Consider the following 21,554-nt stretch of genomic DNA (forward strand, 5'->3'; position numbering starts at 1 on the left):
GCCTGTGGGGCCTTGACTTGGATGCAACCCTGTTCTACTGCTCCCCCTATATTACCCCTTGTTGTTTTTCTCCTCTCATCCCTCTGTAAATAAATATTTCCCTTTGTTATATCTATTGTGCTTTTCCTGTGGGTGGGTGTGTTCACTCTGGGGGGTCTGGAACAGGTGCCCCTGGGGTGGAAGGGATTTCTCCTGCTGCATTCCTGCACGTGTCCTCTCTTGGCTAGAGCTGCCTGCAGAGCAGACTCCATCTTGGCCACGAGGGCGCTAAAGTTACACCAATTATACAGCAGTCCACCTCTGGCAAGCATGATGCAGAGGAGGGAACCTCTGATAATTACTCTGCTTCGATACTGCAGGACACATCTGGTCATGTACTGCTTTTTTAAATCAGGCTGCAAGAGATGTGAAATAATCAATGCAAGAACAGTTTCTTTCTGCTTCTCATTCCCCTGTACAGCTACGCAGAGAGGACCCTGTGGAAAAGTTTGTTTATGCACACTGGGATGTCCTGTGAATACCCTAGAGAGATCTCTAGAAACCTTTCCTGGAGCTACTCTGCAATCCTCTGCCGAAGGTTTCTCAAGAGAGCTGCTCTGTTTCTTCTCCTATGGTAGGAAACTTTGTCACACCACTCAGCAATTACTTCAGCAGGCACCATAGCAGCACACACGCCAGCAGCATATGGTCCCCATCTTCAGCCACACACATGCAGGAGCTGGACCCTTGCAGCCTGGGTTAACCTCTGGAGTGAGTATCATCTGCAATCACCCCTGCCTGTGGAAAATGGTACCAGTATTCAGTACAGTAGCCCTAGGCGCTGGTACTGATACCCCATGGCTACCTCCCGCTTTGTCTCAACTCACCCCCTCGCCTCCCGGGCCATACTCACCATGGCTGGGGATACCACCACACTGTGCCAGTGCCAAGGGAAACTGAGATAGAACACATTTGGCATGCTTCCCCCTGCAGCCCATACAGAACTGCCTTCCTGCACCTCCCCCCATTGTCCCCGCCCACATTCCTTGTTTGCTCAGGGGCGTCTGCAGTATCCCAGGCACTCCACCCCGTGGGACAATTTGCAGAACCATAGCTGGACATACACCCAGCCCTGAGAGCCTCACTGGCAAACGTGCTTCCCCTTTAAAGATACTTTTCTCTGTATGTAAAACGTTTAGGTTACCAATACATAAATATGTTTGCATGGGTGTGGAATAAAAATGTACTTATGGAAAGTGAATGAATCATTATTATTCTCCAATATATGATGACTATGGATAACATTCAGAGACAGTACCAATAGGTGCATTTGCAGTGTTATAGTAGCACACACACACAGTAATCATTACAAGCTTTATACCATGGTCCAAAAAAAAAAAAAAAAAAAAGCCTGGCTAAACACATTACAGCAACACACATTACAGTGACCCATTGTTAAAATGCTCCTTCAAAGACACCCTGACCAAATGGCTCCCCATTGAGACCTTCTTACAGAACTGTTCAAAAGCAGCAGACAGCTGCTCCACTTCCACGCTCCACCCCGGGAAAATTTCTCCCCCTTTGATTCACATATATTATGGAGGGCACAGCAGGCAGCTATAACTATGGGGATACTTTCCTCACTGAGGTCTAACCTGCTGTGGAGACAATGCCCCTTTAAAGGCACATTCAACAGTCATTCTGCACCTGCTGAGCCTATTGTTGAAGTGCTCCTTGCTGCTGTCAAGGTGTAAGGTTTTATGAGCCACAGAAGCAGGGGGTAGGCTGGGTCTCCCAGGATCACTATTGGCATTTCCACATCTGCAGTGGTAATCCTCTGGTCTGGAAAGAAAGTCCCTGCTTGCATCTTTCTGTATAGGTCTGTGTTCCTAAAGATGCATGTGTCATGTACCTTCCCTGACCAGCCTGCATTGATGATGGTGAAATAACCACGGTCATCCACTAGCGTTTGCAATACCATAGAAAAGTAGCCCTTTCTATTGATTTACTCTGTCCTAAGGTGGTTTGGGGCCAAAATGGGGATATGCGTGCCATCTATCGCCCCACCGCAGGTAGGGAATCCCATGGCTGCAAACCTATCCACTATTTCATGCATATTGCCCAGAATCACAGTCCTTCGTAGCAGGAGATGATTAATGGCTCTGCACCCTTACATCACTGCAGCCCCCATGGTATATTTCCCCACTCCAAACTGATTCACAACTGATCGGTAACAGTGTGTTGTTGCCAGCTTCCACACAGTGGTTGCTTCTTGCTTCTCCACCATTAGTGCAGCTCTCATTTTGGTGTCCATGTGCCAGAGGGCTGGGGCAAGCTCCTCACATAGCTCCAGGAATGTGGCCTTTCACATCCGAAAGTTCTGCAGCTACTGGTTGTCATCCCATACCTGCATAACAATGCAATCCCACCACTCAGTGCTTGTTTCTCGAGCCCAGAACTGACGGTCCACTGTGTGCAGCTGCTCTATGAATGCCAACAGCAATCTTGAATTGTTTCTGTCCATGGCACACAGATGGGCAGACACCACACCATCATCATCATCATGATCATCGTCACAGCTCATGAAATACTGCAGGGATCAGACGCGTTGTGCTCATAACGCTCATCACAATACTGGAGAGCAATGCAGGACCCATGCTTTCTGACAGAGATGGCAGGCAGACAGGCAGTTTTCAGGGATTGATGAAAAGCAGCACAAAATGTACTAGGAAGCCCACAGAAGAGAAAGCTGCATCATGGGAAACTGAGCCTGCCCCCATGAGGCATTTATTGCAAACCCTTCCCAGAACATCCTGTGGCAGATGGTGGCCAGTTGCACAGTGGGATAGATACCCATGGTGTACTGCTCTCTGTGTCAATGCAATGTGGCTGTGCTTTGCTGACACAAGAAGCGTAGTGTGAACACGCACCAGTGGTTTAAATACAGCGGAGATGGTACATTAGAATCATAGAATCATAGAATATCAGAGTTGGAAGGGACCTCAAGAGGTCATCTAGTCCAACCCCCTGCTCAAAGCAGGACCAATTCCCAGCTAAATCATCCCAGCCAGGGCTTTGTCAAGCCGGGCCTTAAAAACCTCCAAGGAAGGAGACTCCACCACCTCCCTAGGTAACGCATTCCAGTGTTTCACCACCCTCCTAGTGAAATAGTTTTTCCTGATATCCAACCTGGACCTCCCCCACTGCAACTTGAGACCATTGCTCCTTGTTCTGTCATCTGCCACCACTGAGAACAGCCGAGCTCCATCCTCTTTGGAACCCCCCTTCAGGTAGTTGAAGGCTGCTATCAAATCCCCCCTCATTCTTCTCTTCTGGAGACTAAACAATCCCAGTTCCCTTGGCCTCTCCTCTTAAGTCATGTGCTCCAGAGCCCTAATCATTTTTGTTGCCCTCCGCTGGACTCTTTCCAATTTTTCCACATCCTTCTTGTAGTGTGGGGCCCAAAACTGGACACAGTATTCCAGATGAGGCCTCACCAATGTCGAATAATGTATCTTAAGTCGACTTAAGTTTGTAGTGTAGACATGCCCTTATATGGGTAGGAGAAAGAGGCTGGAGGGGAGTGTTGTATTAATTTACATGGAATAAATGAGCCAAAGGTGTTAACATAACCCAGTCACTGTCCAACATTAAACACTTGCAAACAAGGTCCAGGGTTTGATATACAGAGACATCAGCCTGCTTAGTACCGTGGAAAGTACATAATTAAAAATCCTTTTTAGCCTTTTATTAAAGACACAGAAAGGAAGGAGAAACAGTTAAAACATTTGAAATGTAAAGCATTGATAAGGCTTTCACTTTAACAACATCGCTTCTTCCCTTTAGCTGGAGAAAGTTTTGGAAGAAAAGTCTCCTTGGTTGACAGTTTCTTAGATGGTATCAATGATGGTAATAACTGTACTTTTGGAAGAAATAGAAAAAATTAGTTGAGATGGGCTGCAGCTGTTGTTGTTGATTCTGTTGTTGAAGTCCAATCCCATGTCTTCGCCGGTGGTGTACAGAATTCAGCTGGAGCAGCTAGGGGTGGCAATGTTATCTGGATCCCACTCTTTGGCCCAGGTAGGTCAGGACAACTCTCAGGATCAGAATGAAGAAGGTCCAGAACCCCAGGAGATGGTGGGGGTGACAACCATGATGGTGAAGCTTGCTTCAGTAGCCCCCATCTGTTCTTCCCTCTTTTCTTCCTCAAATCTCTTTTTTTAAGGAATCAAAAAGGGAGTGAGGAGTGGAATACCCCATCTCCTGATTATTTTGTCCACCAATTAGAGCTAATATCCAACACACCAATGTTGGTTCATTAATTTGTGGCTCCACATTTTCTGTTTTTACCAAACATGATTTCAACATAGTCCTTGAAATATATCAACGTGACCCTTTTTTTCTTTTGTTTGTAGTAATTTAGTCTCTGTCTGGTTCTCTTGCACCTGTTTATAACATTCATTATTGAAAACAACTTGACCTATTTTCCATTGACGTTTGTTATTATAGATTATTTTATCATTTTACATCCTTTTTACAGTTGAGATTACAATGAGAGTAAATTTGTAGTCCCAGTTATTACAATAGGACCCAACCTTCTGACACAAAAATGTGGGGGGAAATTACGTAAGGCTTCACAGCCACAGGTCATAAACCAGAATACAAGCTGTTATTTCTGCAGGGTAAGGGAAATCCAAGTCTTATTAAGTTAAAGTAATTTAAAGAATATTTTCATAATATGAAAATACAAATGATTTATTATCAGATGGCTCACAGCTTAATTACAACACCTATTATTATATGTGAGCCTATTAAAAATTAAGGTTACTTTTGCTTATTCAATATTGATAAACCACTGGCTTAAACTTTTTTTTTCAAATGCAAAATATACAATTTATATGTAGACTAAAATATTAATAATTAACAATCATGGTCATAAAAATCCCAGTACTACATTCTTGTTAACTTAATTAAAAACTGGGTTATCATTTGCAGCAGTAGGTCTTCTCAGTAGATGATCATCAAATTTTTTGCATGATCACATATTACAATTATAACATTAAAAATGCCAGAATTGCTTAGCCATTTTTAAATAACATTTTTGATAAATAATACCACAATATATTGCAAGTACCTCAGAGTAGCCAATTTCTTTTCATTCCTGCAAATTAAAAATAGAGGATTTTCCCCCTCTCCACCCAGGCTTCCGGCTCCTTAGCCATCATCTTTCTTGGCTAGAGACCTGTGTCTGTCTCCCTTCTAGCCAGCTGCACAGATCTCCGCTGACACTGTGATACTTTCAGCAAGCCGGACTGCCTAGCCAGGCCAGCATCTGCCATGTACTTACTCTTCAAATGCTATGAACAATGTAATTCCCAGCAATTATGAGTTTCCACACAGCTCTTTCTAAGCAAGCACACTTATTCTTAAGGTGAAAGCATTACAGAGAAAACATATTAAAAACAATAAAATAACCTACACACATGCTAGAAAGTTTACCAGAGATCACCCCAACTGCAATCTCAGACTCTGGCTGGTGTGAGTCCTTCCAACAGCTCCCTATGCTTTGGGGATTCCCCTTGGAGCGAAGGTTCTGTCTGTTTGCTGGATCAGAAAGATGACCCTGAGTCAATTTAAACTCAGGCTTTTTATCCCAAAGTCCTTTCTTTGTCTGGGGAATCCAGTTTGAACCTGTGTATGTGAGCCTCTCCAGGTGGGGGTACCTAGACTCTGGAAGTGTTACAACCTGAGTGAATTTGCCTAATCACCCTGCACTGTTCTTAATTCTGGAGGAGCTGTGGTCACCCTCCCACATTGGATTACATACAATCCCTGGCCCACAGTAATATACAGACTTAGCTATTACAGGAAATTGCTAGTCACAAGATTCACAATTAAAGGGCAATCACTGTGTAACAAAAAAATTGTTCAGATCAGTGCATGAGTCCTAAAAAAAGATGTGCCAAAACACACTTCTGGCACGATCACTCAGAAGTGATGGTAATGCAAACTGGGGCAGCTTCCCATGGGTCTGGGGAGACCTGTGAGTCCCATGGCAGCAAGTTACACACTATACCCCCTTTTACTGTGTGCCTTGGAACTGCTGCCGGGGCTACGCCATACTGCGACACCACCAGAGCCTCCCCGCCAGTGCTGGGTGACCCATCAGTGGTGCAGCTCTCCAGACAAATCCCTGGTACATCCTGGCAGTGGGCAGAGCAGCCCCCCACTTCCCGCAGCCAAGCGCGGGGTTAAGGGAGCGACACTCACCCCCAGTGCACTTCCCAACTCAGCTGTGCTTGCAAGTAGCGGGGACTATACTGAAGCAGGGAGCTCAGGGCTGCAGGGGAGGGGAATGGCAGAGGGCACCAGCATAAACCATCCAGCCTGTGACCCCAGGCTCCCCTATCATAAATAATAGCATTGAAAGTGCCTGAATACAGTTCTGGCTCCCAAAATGGTGCCGGAACAGCGTTCTGGAGCATTCCAGCACAACTCAAGTCCTGGTTTAAATTTACTTAAATATGACTGTGGAAATAGATTATTATTAGAGGGAGCAGTAAATATTTCTGTCATTGCAGCAGTCAAAGACTGTCCTGGGCTCTGCTGAACAAATGTGGAAAAGGGACAATTCTTGCCTCCAAGGGCTTAGAATCTAAAGCACACAAACAGAGCAAGGCTGATTAGTATATAACATACAGGCAAATTAATATGGTGAAGAACTGGCACCACTTTGTTTATTACTGATGCTGTTTATGTGTTTGCCTTTTCAAACTGGGTCAGAAGTAGGGAGTAGAGAAAGGTTAGAGGAGAAGGAACAGTCAGATCTCCTCACCTGTCTTACTATGATCAGCAGGCAGGATTTTGTAGGCAGACAGAGATGAGTTTTAAGGAGGGATTTGAAGGAAGATAAGGTAGTTATCTCTATACAGATTTTATTGGGGAGATTTCCCAGGCATAAGAGGCAGTGTGGGGAAAAACAGAGATGCGTTTGAGTGAGAAGCTGACTGATGGATGGTACCTCTGGGAACACTGACAGACATAAGGTTGGGGTCGATGTCACAATAAGTTACTAGGTTAGCTAGATGGGGTGAAGGCTAAATTGCAAAGAGCCATAAAAATTAAACAAGAACCTTGTGCCTGATGAGGAGGTAGACAGTGGAGAGATTCAAATGGGAGGGGAAGGGAGAGAGGGCATGGTCAGAGTGATCTTCACATATATAGCGATACTTTAAATCCTTGAAGGGGAGAAGTCATATCAGATTGTCAAGCAATAAATAATTTGGTACATACATTTGTTTCCTAAAGTGCATACATGGATCAGAGAACAAAAGAAAGATATAATCTATCTATTAAATTGAAATAATGGCATGTGGCTTGTTTAAAAAATCAATTAGTGAACCCTAGAAAATATTTTAACACACTTTTGTAAGAAAAAATAATGGGCCAGGTTTCTGCTCTTTTTTGACCAAAGTGCTAATTTCAGTGGTAATCTTTGTGTTAACAGAGAAAGAGGGTAGGAAAACATGGCAATTTTCAATCTGCAGTTATCATGAAGACAGAGATAAAAGCAAGGCATTAAAAAATGTTTCTACTCATGGGGGATCAAGGTTTCATCAAGACAAATGTTTCAGCCAAACAGAATAGAGGTAGATTGAAGAGATTTGCAAAATAGACGTCAAACATCTAAAACTCAGCAGGGAACCATTTTAATATATATTTTATAACAATTGCTTCATGGTTGCACAGCAGGTTTGGGGGAATGGTAAAAAAAATAGTAGAACTAGCAAACAGCAATTTTTCATAGCGTTTTGCTCTTTGTTTCCTTTCTTCATGTGTGTCTTAAGATACTTGTATTTCCTTTTGTTAAAAAGGTGCAATTTACAGCGCCATTGGAAACAAAAATTCTACTGATAATACCTTAAGAGCAACTTACACAGTATGTATGCTCATTGGTACATACAGAGCCATGATAGCAGAAAATTTAGAGTTTTAATAGGAGATCTCATGCTGTTTTGTAAATAGCAGCAGTGAAGCTAAGTAAATATCTTCTGCTCTTCAAAAATAAATCAGTGCAGGTATGGTTCAATCTCCTTATAAATCTTTTAAACAATAAAAGCCATTAGAAAATATATGTTCAAAAGTAAGTAGAATGGAGTGGAAATATCAGAGAGCTGACCCAAAGAAGAAAGAAAAATGTTGGCATTGGGCAAACAGGGATATTCATAAAGGACTTAAGGTATAACTTAGTTCGCAGAAACTGATTGCTTCTCTTAATGACAAAACAGTAGCTAGAAATGTCTTGGAGCAGGCTGATCAATTTAAAAATTGTATCATGGAATACTTATTTGTTTACTGATATTTTTATTTGTCTGCCTGTGTGGAATCTGATTGCAAAACAGGATAAGCACAAGATACTGACCTGCCTACAACAGACAACACAAACACTACCAGAAGAGGTAAGAATGACTACTAATCTCATTGCATTCATAATGAAATGCAAACCCCATCTCTTCAGCTAAGGTTTCCCCAAAAGCAAGTTACACACTCACAAGCATGCCACACATCCATTTTCTTTCATCCTCAACCCTCACCCCAAGCGATTTCTCCTACAGACAAGGCAGAAAGCGGGATTGCTATTGTTATTTCCATTTTTAAATACTTAGATTTCAGCTATGATGAGAAAGTGATATAGATTTCAATGTTACCAGAGCATTGATGGCAGTGCAGCCTTAAAGCCTTCAAAATATGTGGCCATGTTCTGAAGAGTAGGGGTGACAGAGTAGAACCTTGCTGGACTACAAGTGAGAGGAGACCAGCAGAGTAGCTGAGCAGCTACACAATACCACACTGAATTATTCAGAAAAGAAAGAATGGAGTTGCTGAATAACCCATTTACTTCTGCCAGATGCCACAGTCTTATCAGCAATATTTTGTGGTCAGCCATAGAAACAGGCTCATTGTATTTTGGGAAGTCAACAGAAGAGATAAGATGTCTCAATGAAATTGTACCATGCACACTGAAAGAATGTTCAGAAACCAGTATTTGCCAGCACTGAAAAAAGCGTATGGCCTTTTTTCATTCTCAATGTTTCTCTGAGAAATGTTAATTGCTTATGGTAGAAAGTTATGGAAATCATGTTGAAAGATGATCGATCTCCTTACAAGTGGCTAGTGGTGCTAGTAGTAGACATGGTAATGGACAAAAGTGCTTTGTAATGGACACAGAACACAACCTTAACTGTGGAGGAGCTCTCTTCGGAATTATAATTGTACAACCCATGATTTTAGAATTTTAAAACAACGGATAATTATAACACATAATGGAGACTATATGAGACAGTAACTTTTGTCTTCATCACCCAGAGAAAAGACAATGGGGTGAGGAATATTTATATGTAAAGCATATTATGGTTTTACACCAAAATGTTCCTTTTATAGAGTTAACACATTTTAAGGCTGGAAGGGACTGTTATCTAGCCTGGCCTTTTGCATGACACAAGCCACTGAATTTCACCCAGTGATTCCTGTTTATTATCTTTGTTTCAGGTTGGGTTTGAGATAAGTATCACATATAACACATGTTCAAGTAATAAACATTTTTCTTATCAAAACTGTTTATCCAAATAATATTCTTACCCAAATCAATCGTTTTACATTATGGAGTGTCTTTTCCATGATGCGTTAATGCACAAGCCCCATGCTATCAAGAGAGTAATGCAACTAAATGGGTTTATATGCTAATATGTTGTGAACCTTTCAAATATGTAGTTTTGAATATATGTATGTAGAACTATGTGTAAACACAACACTCTATAGATGGATAAGGTTATCCTTTAAAAATACATACTAAATTAAATATTTACAGGTAATAATACTTGCACAAACTATGCTGTGCTGCACTGTTCTTAATAGGTGGGGCCAAAAATTTTCAGAACTGCAGAATGTCCCCATATGATTTCTCTGTTTCTGAGCCCACCTCGTACAGAAGAAACAAAGAATTTCATTTGTGGTTTTGGCCCTTTGTGACTGCATAAGTGAGCTAACACCGAGTGACTGCATTTTCTGAAGTTCATGCAATAGGCTAAAAAGAATCAAACCCCAAATTAACCTTTTACTGTGATCTCTAAAAGTAAGTGCTAAAATTATTGATGACTGATTCCATGGGTACTATAACAGTAATTAACTATAACATAAGTAAGGAATGCATCATAAGCTCATCACTAACCACCCTGGGTTAAGAGAAAACTTTTCTTTAGGAAGTGTTGACAAAATGGTTTCTTGCACCTTCCTTTGAAGCATCTGGTATTGGCCACTTATAGAGAGACCACAGGTTTGATCCATTATAGCAATTCTTATCTTCCTATCTCTATATAATATCATTTGACTCCCAACGGTAAGGCTAATCCCACCTGTAAGAAAGAGGAGTTCAGTAATGTATTTTTGTAACTTTTACTGTGTGTTTTAATATAAAGTGAATTCCAGCAAATATTAGACATTTACTGATGCCCATTTATCAAAGGTCAATCAAAGAGGAGGACAGTAGTCACACAAGCATGCGGTTGTATGAAGTAAATGCCTATGGTCCAGCCTTCTTGCAACTTCACTGAGAGCCCTGAGAGTGGGAGATGAATAACCCTGCGTCTTAATTTTATCCTGGAAGAGATGAGTAGAATTCAGCAGAGGAGGCTGGAGTGCCTGGAAAAGACACAGGAGATGTAAGGATCCAATTTTGGAGACAATCACAAGGGTCCATTAAAGATTACCTCTAACAGGAACAGTACTGATAGGGACTTTAAAGCTGCCCAGGTCAAAGCAGACTCTCAGTTAATGGAGAAAATACATTAGTGTTTGGCATTTGCAACAAATGCTGAGATAACGAGTTTGGAGGTGCAGTGACTGATAAACCTATGCTCTCTCTCTCGTGATGCACTTGTGTCAGTGTTCTACAGAGGTCACAGGGGTTTTGTCAGTGTTCCCCAAGAACAATGATCTTTCCTCTGAGATAAAACATTCTGTGAAATCTGAATGATCTCTCTGTGGTTTTCTACTCATTTGATCCAGGAAAATGGAAGAGCCTGTGTTTGAACTAAAATAAAAGGGCCTTGGAGGCTCCATATGATGTTGCCAATATGTGGGCTTTTACATACATGGAACACTTGTGATGTAACACAACTAGGAAGGGGTGGGGAATTTGTGATATATATACACATATGGAGATATACCTAATTCATAGAACTGAAAGGGACCCTGAAAGGTCATCAAGTCTAGCCCCCTGCTTTCACTAGCAGGACCAAGTACTGATTTTGTCCCAGATCCCTAAGTGGCCCCCTCAAGGATTGAACTCACAACCCTGTGTTTAGCAGTCCAATGCTCAAACCACTGAGCTATCCCTCTCCCCTCTGAACTATCCTGCCACATCTTGCAAGTAAGCGATAAATTCCACAACTAGGATTGCTTCCAGTATACTGAGCCAGTGAATTACCAGGCCTGGTGGTAAGGACAAGAGTTGGGGGAAAGGTTTAGAGGTAGTTTTTAGATGAAATAGTGCTTGTTGGGACTTCAGATGGTTCTGGGATAAAATGAACTCTGATTTGATGGAAGTGACAAGAATTGTCCTTTCCACAGAGCAGTGGTGCAAGAAGGGAATGTGACAAGCATGTTACAACCACATGAAGCTGCATCATGTTTCCAGGCACTCTGACTTTGCATCCCTCAGAGGCTGCTGGAGTCTCTTAAATGTGCCCCAAGTCTCAACTGGCTCCTGGAGATTTTCTAACATGGACAGCAAGCACCTGGGGCCAAGTGTTCACTGCCTGCTTTTTTCTCTGAGATAAATAGAGCTTAATTAAGCATCTGATTCATATGCTGGAGATGTCCATAATTTAATCAAGCTCTTAATGAAGACTGAATTTCATAATATTAGTAACAGTACATCAAAAGGTGGGGGTTATGAGGGCTGGCTGCCCTGCCAGCAGTCTCAAAAATACAGCTTAGAATGCTACAGAATAGAGAGACAGGCAGACAATTTTATATTCCAGCTCTTATAAAAAAAAGGGCAAGTCCCACTCAGATTAGTGGGAAAAGGGTGTGGCTGTGAAACTGGTTGGTATTTCAACAAGTTTCTATCCTATCTGACAAATGTTCCCAGGCAGAGGTTAGTAGACTACCAAACTTCAGTGTTGGATGCACCACCTATTGTGAGCTGGAGGACTAGCAGCAGAAATCAATTGCTAATTACAACCATCTCCCACAGAGTTCTTTACACACATCTGGGGCCTTTGGAATCGGTAGAAGTGTGGCTCCTAGAAAGGTAACACCACTGACACACTTGAGTGGTGTGGTATATGAATACCTATGTGAGTATGCACAGTACTTTTAACTATTATGACCAACCCCCCTTGCCAACTATTGCAAAAAGCTAGTATATATGCAACAGCTACAGAAAAAAAATTATGAAAAGTCAGCACTTGCCAAATGTGACCACATATATCTCCTATTATAAACATTAAAGAAAAATGTGGTAATCCCAGATACAACTGTATGATAATTGTAGGCAAATGCTAGCATTTTAATGGTGACTATTGTATGTAATTGTTGGATTACATACAATAGCTGAACTCAAATTTAAAAACCTACAACAGTAATATTCTTTATGGGGAAATTAACAGGAATTAAGAATGCTGCCCCTCAGCGACTTTCACCACCATCTTGTTTCTAGTTGTCAAAAACAAGAAAGTCCCCCAAAGTGTTGTTAGGCCTTGACTTTGTAAGGTGGTGAGTTAGGGTGACCAGACAGCAAGTGTGAAAAATCAGGACGGGGTGGGGAGTAATAGAAGCCTATATAAGAAAAAGACCCCAAAATCGGGACTGCCCCTATAAAATTGAGACATCTGGTCACCCTATGGTGAGTGCACCCACAACTCCCACTGATTTGTAAGGGAGTTTAAGGCATTCAAAACACATAGGAGTTGCTCAGCCCCTTGTAGGATTGAGTCCTTAAAACTTAATTTTTATTGTTTGTAAACAACGCTTCAATAGAAAGCGAATATGAAACAAGCATCATAAGTGCAAATATGGATGATATAAAATGCAAGTCATAAAGAACACGAAAGGAGGACTGCTCACTGAACACGACAGCTAATGTAACTTAGTTTGGAAAATTCTCCACTAGATATATTGTATTTAATATGGTGGATCCTGTGATAGTTTAAGGTACATATTATATCTTTCTTGATTTAAAAAATAACATAAAACAAACAAAAAACCCTACTTTGATTTTCTTTTTTAAATCTTCAAAAAATTCTTCATTTTATAAAACCTGCATCATTTCTATAGTACATTCATTTGAGGATAAGGCAAAGAAATCATACATTTGCTCTTTTTAGGAACTCCCGACTGCAGAAACAGAATAATAATGTACAATTTGAGGATATTCGTGGGTTTGAAAAGTACAGCTGAGCACTTTTCCTAGGGCATCTAGGAATTAAAATATTGTCTTTACCATCAGAATATGTATAGTCAAACCCAGTTAGGGAAATCTCACAAGTAGCTATTTAACTAGATAGTGTCCAGGCGTAGACCAAGAAAAAAACAGGCTCAGTAGGAAGTGATGCTGCTGATTTAGTAGGGGAGATTCTTCTCCATAGGTCCAGCATGCTGGTGACATAAAAGAGGCTTAAGGCCACTTGTGCTCCCACGGCTCTTTCTGGAAAAGCAGTGTGGATGTCGACAACTGGATCTTAGGGGACATTAGCACCCCAAAAATTAGGGTTTCCATTAACAAATATATGAAACACTGATTTTGGAACAGAATTTTGTTTATCTCACTTTATTAAGTGAACAAATTTAGTCGTGGTACAAAACTACTCATTGAGGCGTTATTCAATGGCTATTATTTTATTTTTTAGCTTTATCTCCCCCCCCAGTAAAAGAAGGTGCCCCTGAGAGGTGAAAGCTCAGATCAAATTCCAAATTTGGTAATTATCTTTTGCCTATCTCAACTCTCCCTGCAGTTTCAACTACACAGGTTTTTGTTTGCTGCCAGCTTTAAATTATTGCATAAGTTTCTGGTTTATAACCAAAGCTGAAACCAAACAGGTTTTGCCTGTGTTCACAATGTTATCTACATTTCTCACATCTGTCGTTATGTTTATTAATGCTGGTTATTTAGGAATTATGCTACAAGGCCTTTTTAGGAGTACAAGCTCTTATTTATCTTTTCCCTATGTAAGCCTGTAGGTGTTTATTGTTTGGAGTATTGGTCTCATTAAGTGCCTAATCTCTCTGAATTTCTTATGTGATTCCTTGTAGTTTTGTGGGTTTTGGCACTTTCGTCAGGGCAGCCATGACCTAGGCACATATCAACGTGTTCCTGTGGTTTACTAAACCTTGATCTTCTGTGTGTCTTCCCCCTAGTGATACAACGTTTTAATCAGGGTATCAACCTATTGCAATCATTTAGGTGACTATATTAGTCCTGACTATGGAGTGTGCTGTTCCAATGAAAAGAACATGGATATGGAGAAAAATAATATGAATTATCAAGGGAGGAACATTGCCAATTAGTAGTGAGTGTTTTAGAAGAACAGACACAGTGACAGCAATATAGAAATTACTGAAAGGCCTGAACCCAATTGCCTTGGAAACTTGCCCCATTTCTTTTCATATACACTACATCCAATTTACAATCCCTTTCAAATGAACACTGGCTGGGCATTCACTGGAGATTTTGGTGTTAAATCAGCCCCTATATAATGATGTCTAATCCATTTTGGGGCTTAATTAAATAATTGTGAACATTATCTGAACTCCTGTTCAAAATGCACTGATTGTTTGAATGTAATTCATCAATTCCCTACTGTATATCTCCTTGCCAAGTTCTTTTTTATTATTATTTAATCCATTTTCAGTTTTGAGCTATAACAGGCAGTACCTTGAAAGAAACTGAAATACCAATATTCATGTTGTGTAAATGATCTTGTCAGGCTTTGTTGATTAATGTCTTCTAAATGTTTTCAGCATTATTAACACAGTAAGTCTGTATAACATTTCTAAGGATGGCAGGCAAGAAGGCCTTTCCAATATTCTCATTTCTAATTCATTTTAATCTGTATATTTATTATCCCTGCATTCTTTTCCCTTCCCCATACTGATGCCTATTACTGCTCAGCATGATCTTGCTTTAGAAAAGAGGTTTCTAAGAACTGCCCAGATGAAATTTCACTACTGGACGCTCAGTTGCTTATTCTCTAGCCCTGAAACTGATTTTGTCCAGAGATGTAAGAGCCACCTTCTTGGCACAGTAGAGTGTTTATTGGCCAAGGTATAAGTAAGTATCAGAAGCAACTGATTCTGTATTTTGTCCTTGACAGTGGATTACAATTATCCAGCTGGCTGGGACTATCACTGAAGATCATTCTCAGTAGCAAACCCAAGTGTGTCTGTAATTCACTTCTTGTGGAAAGATAATTAAGTACAAACCTGGCCACTGTTAGAAAGAGCTGCAAAATGTACTTAGAATCATAGAATCATAGAAGATTAGAGTTGGAAGAGACCTCAGGAGGTCATCTAGTCCAACCCCTTGCTCAAAGCAGGACCAACTCCAACTAAATCATCCCAGCTAGGGCTTTATCAAGCTGGGCCTTAAAAACCTCTAAGGATGGAGATTCCACCACCTCCCTAGGTAACCCATTCCAGTGCTTCACCACCCTCCTAGTGAAACAGTTTTTCCTAATAACCAATCAAGACCTCCCTCATGCAACTTGAGACTGTTGCTCCTTGCTCTGTCATCTGCCACCACTGAGAACAGCCTAGCTCCATCCTCTTTGGAACACCCCCCCCCCCCCCCCCCCGTTGTTTGCCTATGCCCTCTACATTGATTCAGTTCTGGTTTGCTAGCTGAAAAATAAAGCCACAAGCATTCAGGGAGCTCTATGTTTGGTCTCTCTCATTGAACTCTTGAATGTTTCAATGTAAGCCTTGTAAGGTGCCCAGATGCTCGTGTGATGAATGTCAGATAAATGATAATACTAGGTGACATCAAAATTGTTCAAATAATTCATATAAGCAGGATTCAGTGAGAAAGAATGGAGTCAAAACATGGGAAACAGAGCGGCAACTTGTTAGAAAGGTTTGGATACTTGCTGTCCAAATAGCTAAAATTCTATTGTATTTAATATACTTATTACTCATTTGTAGATTGTCAAGCAAGAACAATTACAAGTACATATGTTATTTTGCATATTTACCAGGCTCAGAAAGCAAACCAAGAACTACAGTGCTTTTTCTTAGAATTCCCTTGTGTCTGACTGGCAAAGACTGAGAGTATAACTAATCTCCCCAAAACAACTAGATACTGAGATGATTGACTACAGCCCTTGTCCCAAGATAGTAGATGCCAACAGGAGGACTTCCATTGAACTTTATGGATTTGGATGAGGACCTATACATATCAATATTAATTATTAACTAAGGATCATACAATATCTGAGCCAAGCCTGCAATCTTCATTCTTGAGTAATAAGCACAGGATTAGGTATAAAAAAAACCCCTATATGTTAATGCATACACAGAGAAAATATACTATTAGGATAGGTTATGTAGCAGTTTTAACTTTTCTCTCTGTAAGCCATTCCCAGGGTATATTTAATTTATAATATTGTACTTTCTGTTGAGTTTGCAGGTCCCTAATTTTATAGCAATATCTGATATAAACTCCAATTTAACAATTGTGTTATTATATTGCTTACAATTTCTGACACATATCTATTGCCTCATGGCTTTTCCATATCTAGTAAAGGAAAGAAAAGTTTGGCACCTGTCACTAGCCCTTGTTTGTTTCGTCTGCTCACAATGACAGATCTGAATAAAGCAGAAATCAGAAGATTTTATTAATATGACAACCACTTACAATAGGCCTTGGTCAGTGTCCTATACAGAATGTAATTTATTGTTTTGTGTCAGTTTCAATAATAGTGATGGGAAACACAAGGGACAGAATGTTAGAAAAATTGCACCTAAAATGGGGAGAAAGTGTTTTATGTTACCTCCTGGTTAGCAGCAGCTAGTTCTTCTTCCAGTGCAGAGACTCTTTCTAAAGAAACCCTCAGTCGTTCCCTTACCTAGAAGAAAAACCAAAATATGTGCAGTAACGTGATTTCTATCAGTCTTTAAGGTTTATATAATGTGCCATAAACACTATAGTACAATCTGCAGGTCTGTTTGCAGGTATGTGTATTGTGTCCTGAACACACATGAGACATTAACTAAGAAGTCCTTTTAAACCTGACTCTGAGAAAAGTGAAGCCACATATGTGAGCATTAGGTTACAACCTTTAAAGCCTAACACTGCTACTATACAATTTCCTTTTAAATCTATGAAAAGTACAGTAAATGCAACCTTCTAGAAGTAGACATGATACTAAATATAAGAACTTATTAGAACATTTCCAGAGGAATGGTATGGAAAAGAACTCCTGAAAACATATTAAAGTCCATTGTGTGAAGAATAACTGGTAATACTAATTTAATTTACCAAACTAATTGAAAAAGGTATGTGCAGCACTATTTGTAACTGATCAAGTTAATCCGTGTTAGTAAAGTTGTTCACTTTATTTTATCTTTGCAAAAAGTTATTAAGAATATTAGCATATTGTTTTAGTAAAAAGCAAAAACAAGTTTAATTGCAGTAAGAACATGCTAGGTATGTTCATATAATTTATCCAAATGACCTAAAATATCTACAGTAGTGATTTCTAAACATTTATACATAGTTAGGGGTAAATTTTCATTAGACTTCATAGGACTGCTACTCACACAAACACAAAATTAAAACACATACAAGCACATGCACTCTACAGGTGTAACACCTGTTCGTATATTTTAACAAAATTCTAACAGTTGCATGTGGATTTTGAATAGTGTTAGAATTTGAATGTACAAAACCCCCTTAGGCCACATACACAGCTGGAGGCTGGAATCTGAAAATTTACCTCTTAAATTCTGTACAATGCAATACTATAGGACCCAATCCTGACCCTTGTTTATATGGAACTGTGAATCATAATAAAGTTCAGAAAGCCACATATGTTGCTGCATGCCAGGCTCACTAATCCTGGGGATAGTAGGCCTTGGGCTCAATAGATGAATGAGAGGAACCACATGGTTTGTGAGAGCACAGCCGCTCAGGGAAAGTGGGCAGGGAATTTCCATGAATAAGCTACATACTGAGCCACTCTATTCACATGCCAGTTTCTCACCCTAAACCATATGGCAATAGTAAAGGTAGGGCTGTCAGTTGGCAGGGGAGTAATTAAACTGAAAAGGGTTTCATTTCCTTCCTTCCTTCCATAAATAAATAAATAAATAAAAAATCCCCGAAGACTATAGGGTCGGTCCACTGTCTTTCTGACCCACCCCAGAATCTTAAGCCTGCTGGCTCCAGTTTGTTCTCCCAACCTAAGCAACCATTAAATCAACTGAAGACAGTTCTGTTTCAACAGAAACACCTATTCATTCTTTCTATACCTGTCTGTTAAACTGCCCAGGAAGAATCCCACTCTCCATCCCCAATTGCGATGTTATAATCATTCCCCAACGTGGGACTGCCGATACATGTCAGCCAGTTAGGATGACAGCAGTCTGTGACTCCAACAGTGAGAGGAGGGAGAACCTTGGGCAGCCATGAAAACATTACACAGATGTCTTGAATTGAGAGAAACTTCCCCTTTCAAGATGCATACTAGTCTCTGATGCAGTTATGATGCTCAGAGCTCCTGAATGTTGTGTGCCATAGAAGCTGCAGTCCTCAGATCTGGACCTAAACCAACAGGATAAATGTTTAACCTACTAACCTTGGTTATTTCCTGACTCAGTTTGTATTCCTTCCTTACTCAATCTTCCACTGATTTCAATGGAAAATTGAGCAAGGACATTGTTAAAACTGAGTAAGGAACTCACACTGGTCATTTATGTTCTCCTAAAGAATGCTGATGATAAATAGCACACTGGTATATTCTATATAGAAACTCAACAGTGAGCTATCATAAACAATATTAGCCCATTAGTGATGTTTCCCTGAAACCTATAAATCAGGCAGAACAAACATTAAAGTCTAACTATGGGCCAGAGCCACCTACAGTTTACAATAAACTTATTATAATAAATCCTATGTTGGCACCCCCCTTTTTCAATTTATTTGAAAAACAAACAGCAACAACAACAAAAACACACCCTAATCTAGCTTTTGAATGGTCTAGAAAGATTGGCATTCTAAGTATTACCTTGTTAGGAGACAAATGAGTGGACACAGACTCAGGATATTCTCACCTAGTCTATTTTGTTTTTACATATGTTTTTTTAATTTTTACATCTGGTAAAGGTCCATAATATGGATAACTGGCACTATCATAATGCTTTCTCATCTGTAGACCTTAAAGTGCTTCACATTATATCAGTCCCTTTTATATATGGTGCAGCCAAGCACAGAAATGTCAAGCAATTTTCTGGAGAAGAACCACAGGGTTTTGTGAAATATCAGAAATGTGCCTCTGCTGCCCTATCTGTAAACTGTAACAACACTTGGCCACTTTCTAGGGCACTGATGTGAGGCTTCACTAAATAAGGTTTGTGAAGTACAGAGAATTAAGACTAGTCCTGGTGATGGCCTATCAGAACATAGCAGAGGATACACCTCTAGGTGACACTATTCCTATGTGATGCCACAAATGGTGCAGAAAAGGTATTCCATTTTCTTTCTGCCTGACTGCACTGCAAGCACAGAGCCAGACGACTAGCTACCCCACTAGCTTTGAAGTGCCACAAAAAGAACCAGGCACATCATTGATCTTTCAGTGTCACATGGTTAATCTCTTGCTGGCATTTCTGTAGGTGGTTACACACCACCTACCCTACTGTATCTCCTAGTAACTGCTTCTCACTTATTTCCCCTCTTCTGCCAAATCCTCCCTTCTCCCCTTTCAATTCCCAGCCCACAAAGAGCTATAAAATTATTTATTCACGATAGTATTTGTGACACTTTTTCTTTCTATGAACACTTGTGTGACTAAAATCCCCAGTTACCCGCCTGTTTCTGAATAAAAAGATTGTGACTCATGTTGAAGCAAATTGGTTGTTTTCATCTGCAAGAATATCTACATATACTTTTCTGTTGTATCTGCCCAGCACTTACCTAAGGGAATTAATAATCTTTTGACAACCGTAACTGACACAATAAAAACTCCTGTTGCTGTTTTTGTTTGTGGGACAACTTTACCTCAAAATTAACTCAGAAAACCTTCTTTAAAAAGTTATGGTTTAAAACCTTTCTTTTCCTTTTAAATTTACTTTTTTAAAAAAATTAGTACCAAAAGTTTAAATCCAGTTGCTATATAAGGCCTGCAGGAGGGGAAACTTGCTCTGACAGATCTCATTATGTCACTGAACAGCAGCAAAGTCCTTCTGCATGAACAAGATTGTTAGTTTCTTTGTTACTTCCCAGTCTGGGAGCTTCCTACAGAAGCCATTTCCTTTCTGGGACGACTGAAGGGAGAGACAGCACTTCCTCTTCCTCTCAGTGGCCCTCCCATGGACTTCCTGTTCCTCCATTTTCTCTCTGTTTTATTGAGTCTCTAGTACTCTACATATTTTGGAATTTGCTTACTCCCTGCCTTTCTTGACCTCCCCAAAAACACTAAAAGGCACTTCTCCTCAATAAGGCCCCCACAAAAAACCTGGAGTTTTTTTACCAACTGATTTGGAGATATAGTCAGACAAAAAAAGAGTTAGGATTTTTCTTTCAAAGAGACAACAAGAGAGAAGATTTTAAATGCTCTAGCACCCTTGAGAAGGTGAAGCATTGGCAACTTTCCTTTACCTTCCCATTCCTGAATCCTGGGGGCAATTTTGAGGCAAAGTCAGATTCCGATTCAAATTAGGGCAAGACTATAATTTAAAATACTCCTTTTCTGGTTTTTCCAAACTATCCAGAGAAGTTCTCTCCAGAGATAAGATGTGGCATTTGACATTTGATTTCTTTTTGGGGAATTTTATGGTAACTTATAATGGGAAGCTAACTTCAACCTTGACTATGCAGCTGATACGGCCATTTCATAGTGCTAGGAAGACTCCCATATAGGTAACTGGTGGCTGCTGATCTGTGTGCAGACTACAGGAAAATATTGTAACAGATTAACATAGAATTTTATTTCTTCGTCACAAACTGAGATATGTTTAAAAGAAAAGACAGTCAAGTACAGATAAAAACATGCTCTGTCTTGGTTGAGTGCTTTATTCCAGTGATCTAGACAAATTACTGTTATTTGTCTTGCTACCTGGTGTTCCTAAAAAATCAAAATAGCCATATCATATCAGATGATGTTAGTGAATAAGAACTACCGTATATACTCGTTCATAAGCCGAATATTTTTGGTAAAAAAGTGATGCATCAAAGAGCAGTGGTCAGCTTATAAACAGGTCTACACCAAACGTTGATGATTTTAAACTCTATGGAATCACTGAATTGAATATCTAATACATTGTCATTTTGTTTACCTGGAGCGTCTTCAGGCATGGAG

General features: G+C 40.2%; 1 protein-coding gene across 7 annotated transcripts in view; it reads right to left on the reverse strand.

Moving 5' to 3' along the window:
• PPFIA2 (PTPRF interacting protein alpha 2) overlaps positions 1 to 21,554 on the reverse strand; it is a 642,070-nt gene that overhangs the window by 234,207 nt on the left and 386,309 nt on the right. For all 7 annotated transcript variants that reach the window (XM_065559858.1, XM_065559854.1, XM_008166061.4 and 4 more), the window contains one exon: positions 17,028 to 17,102. In XM_065559858.1, coding sequence (XP_065415930.1) covers positions 17,028 to 17,102 — 75 coding nt within the window. The remainder of the gene's footprint in view (positions 1 to 17,027; positions 17,103 to 21,554) is intronic.

Source organism: Chrysemys picta, chromosome 1 (assembly GCF_011386835.1).
Source record: "Chrysemys picta bellii isolate R12L10 chromosome 1, ASM1138683v2, whole genome shotgun sequence".
Classification (NCBI taxonomy): domain Eukaryota; kingdom Metazoa; phylum Chordata; order Testudines; family Emydidae; genus Chrysemys; species Chrysemys picta.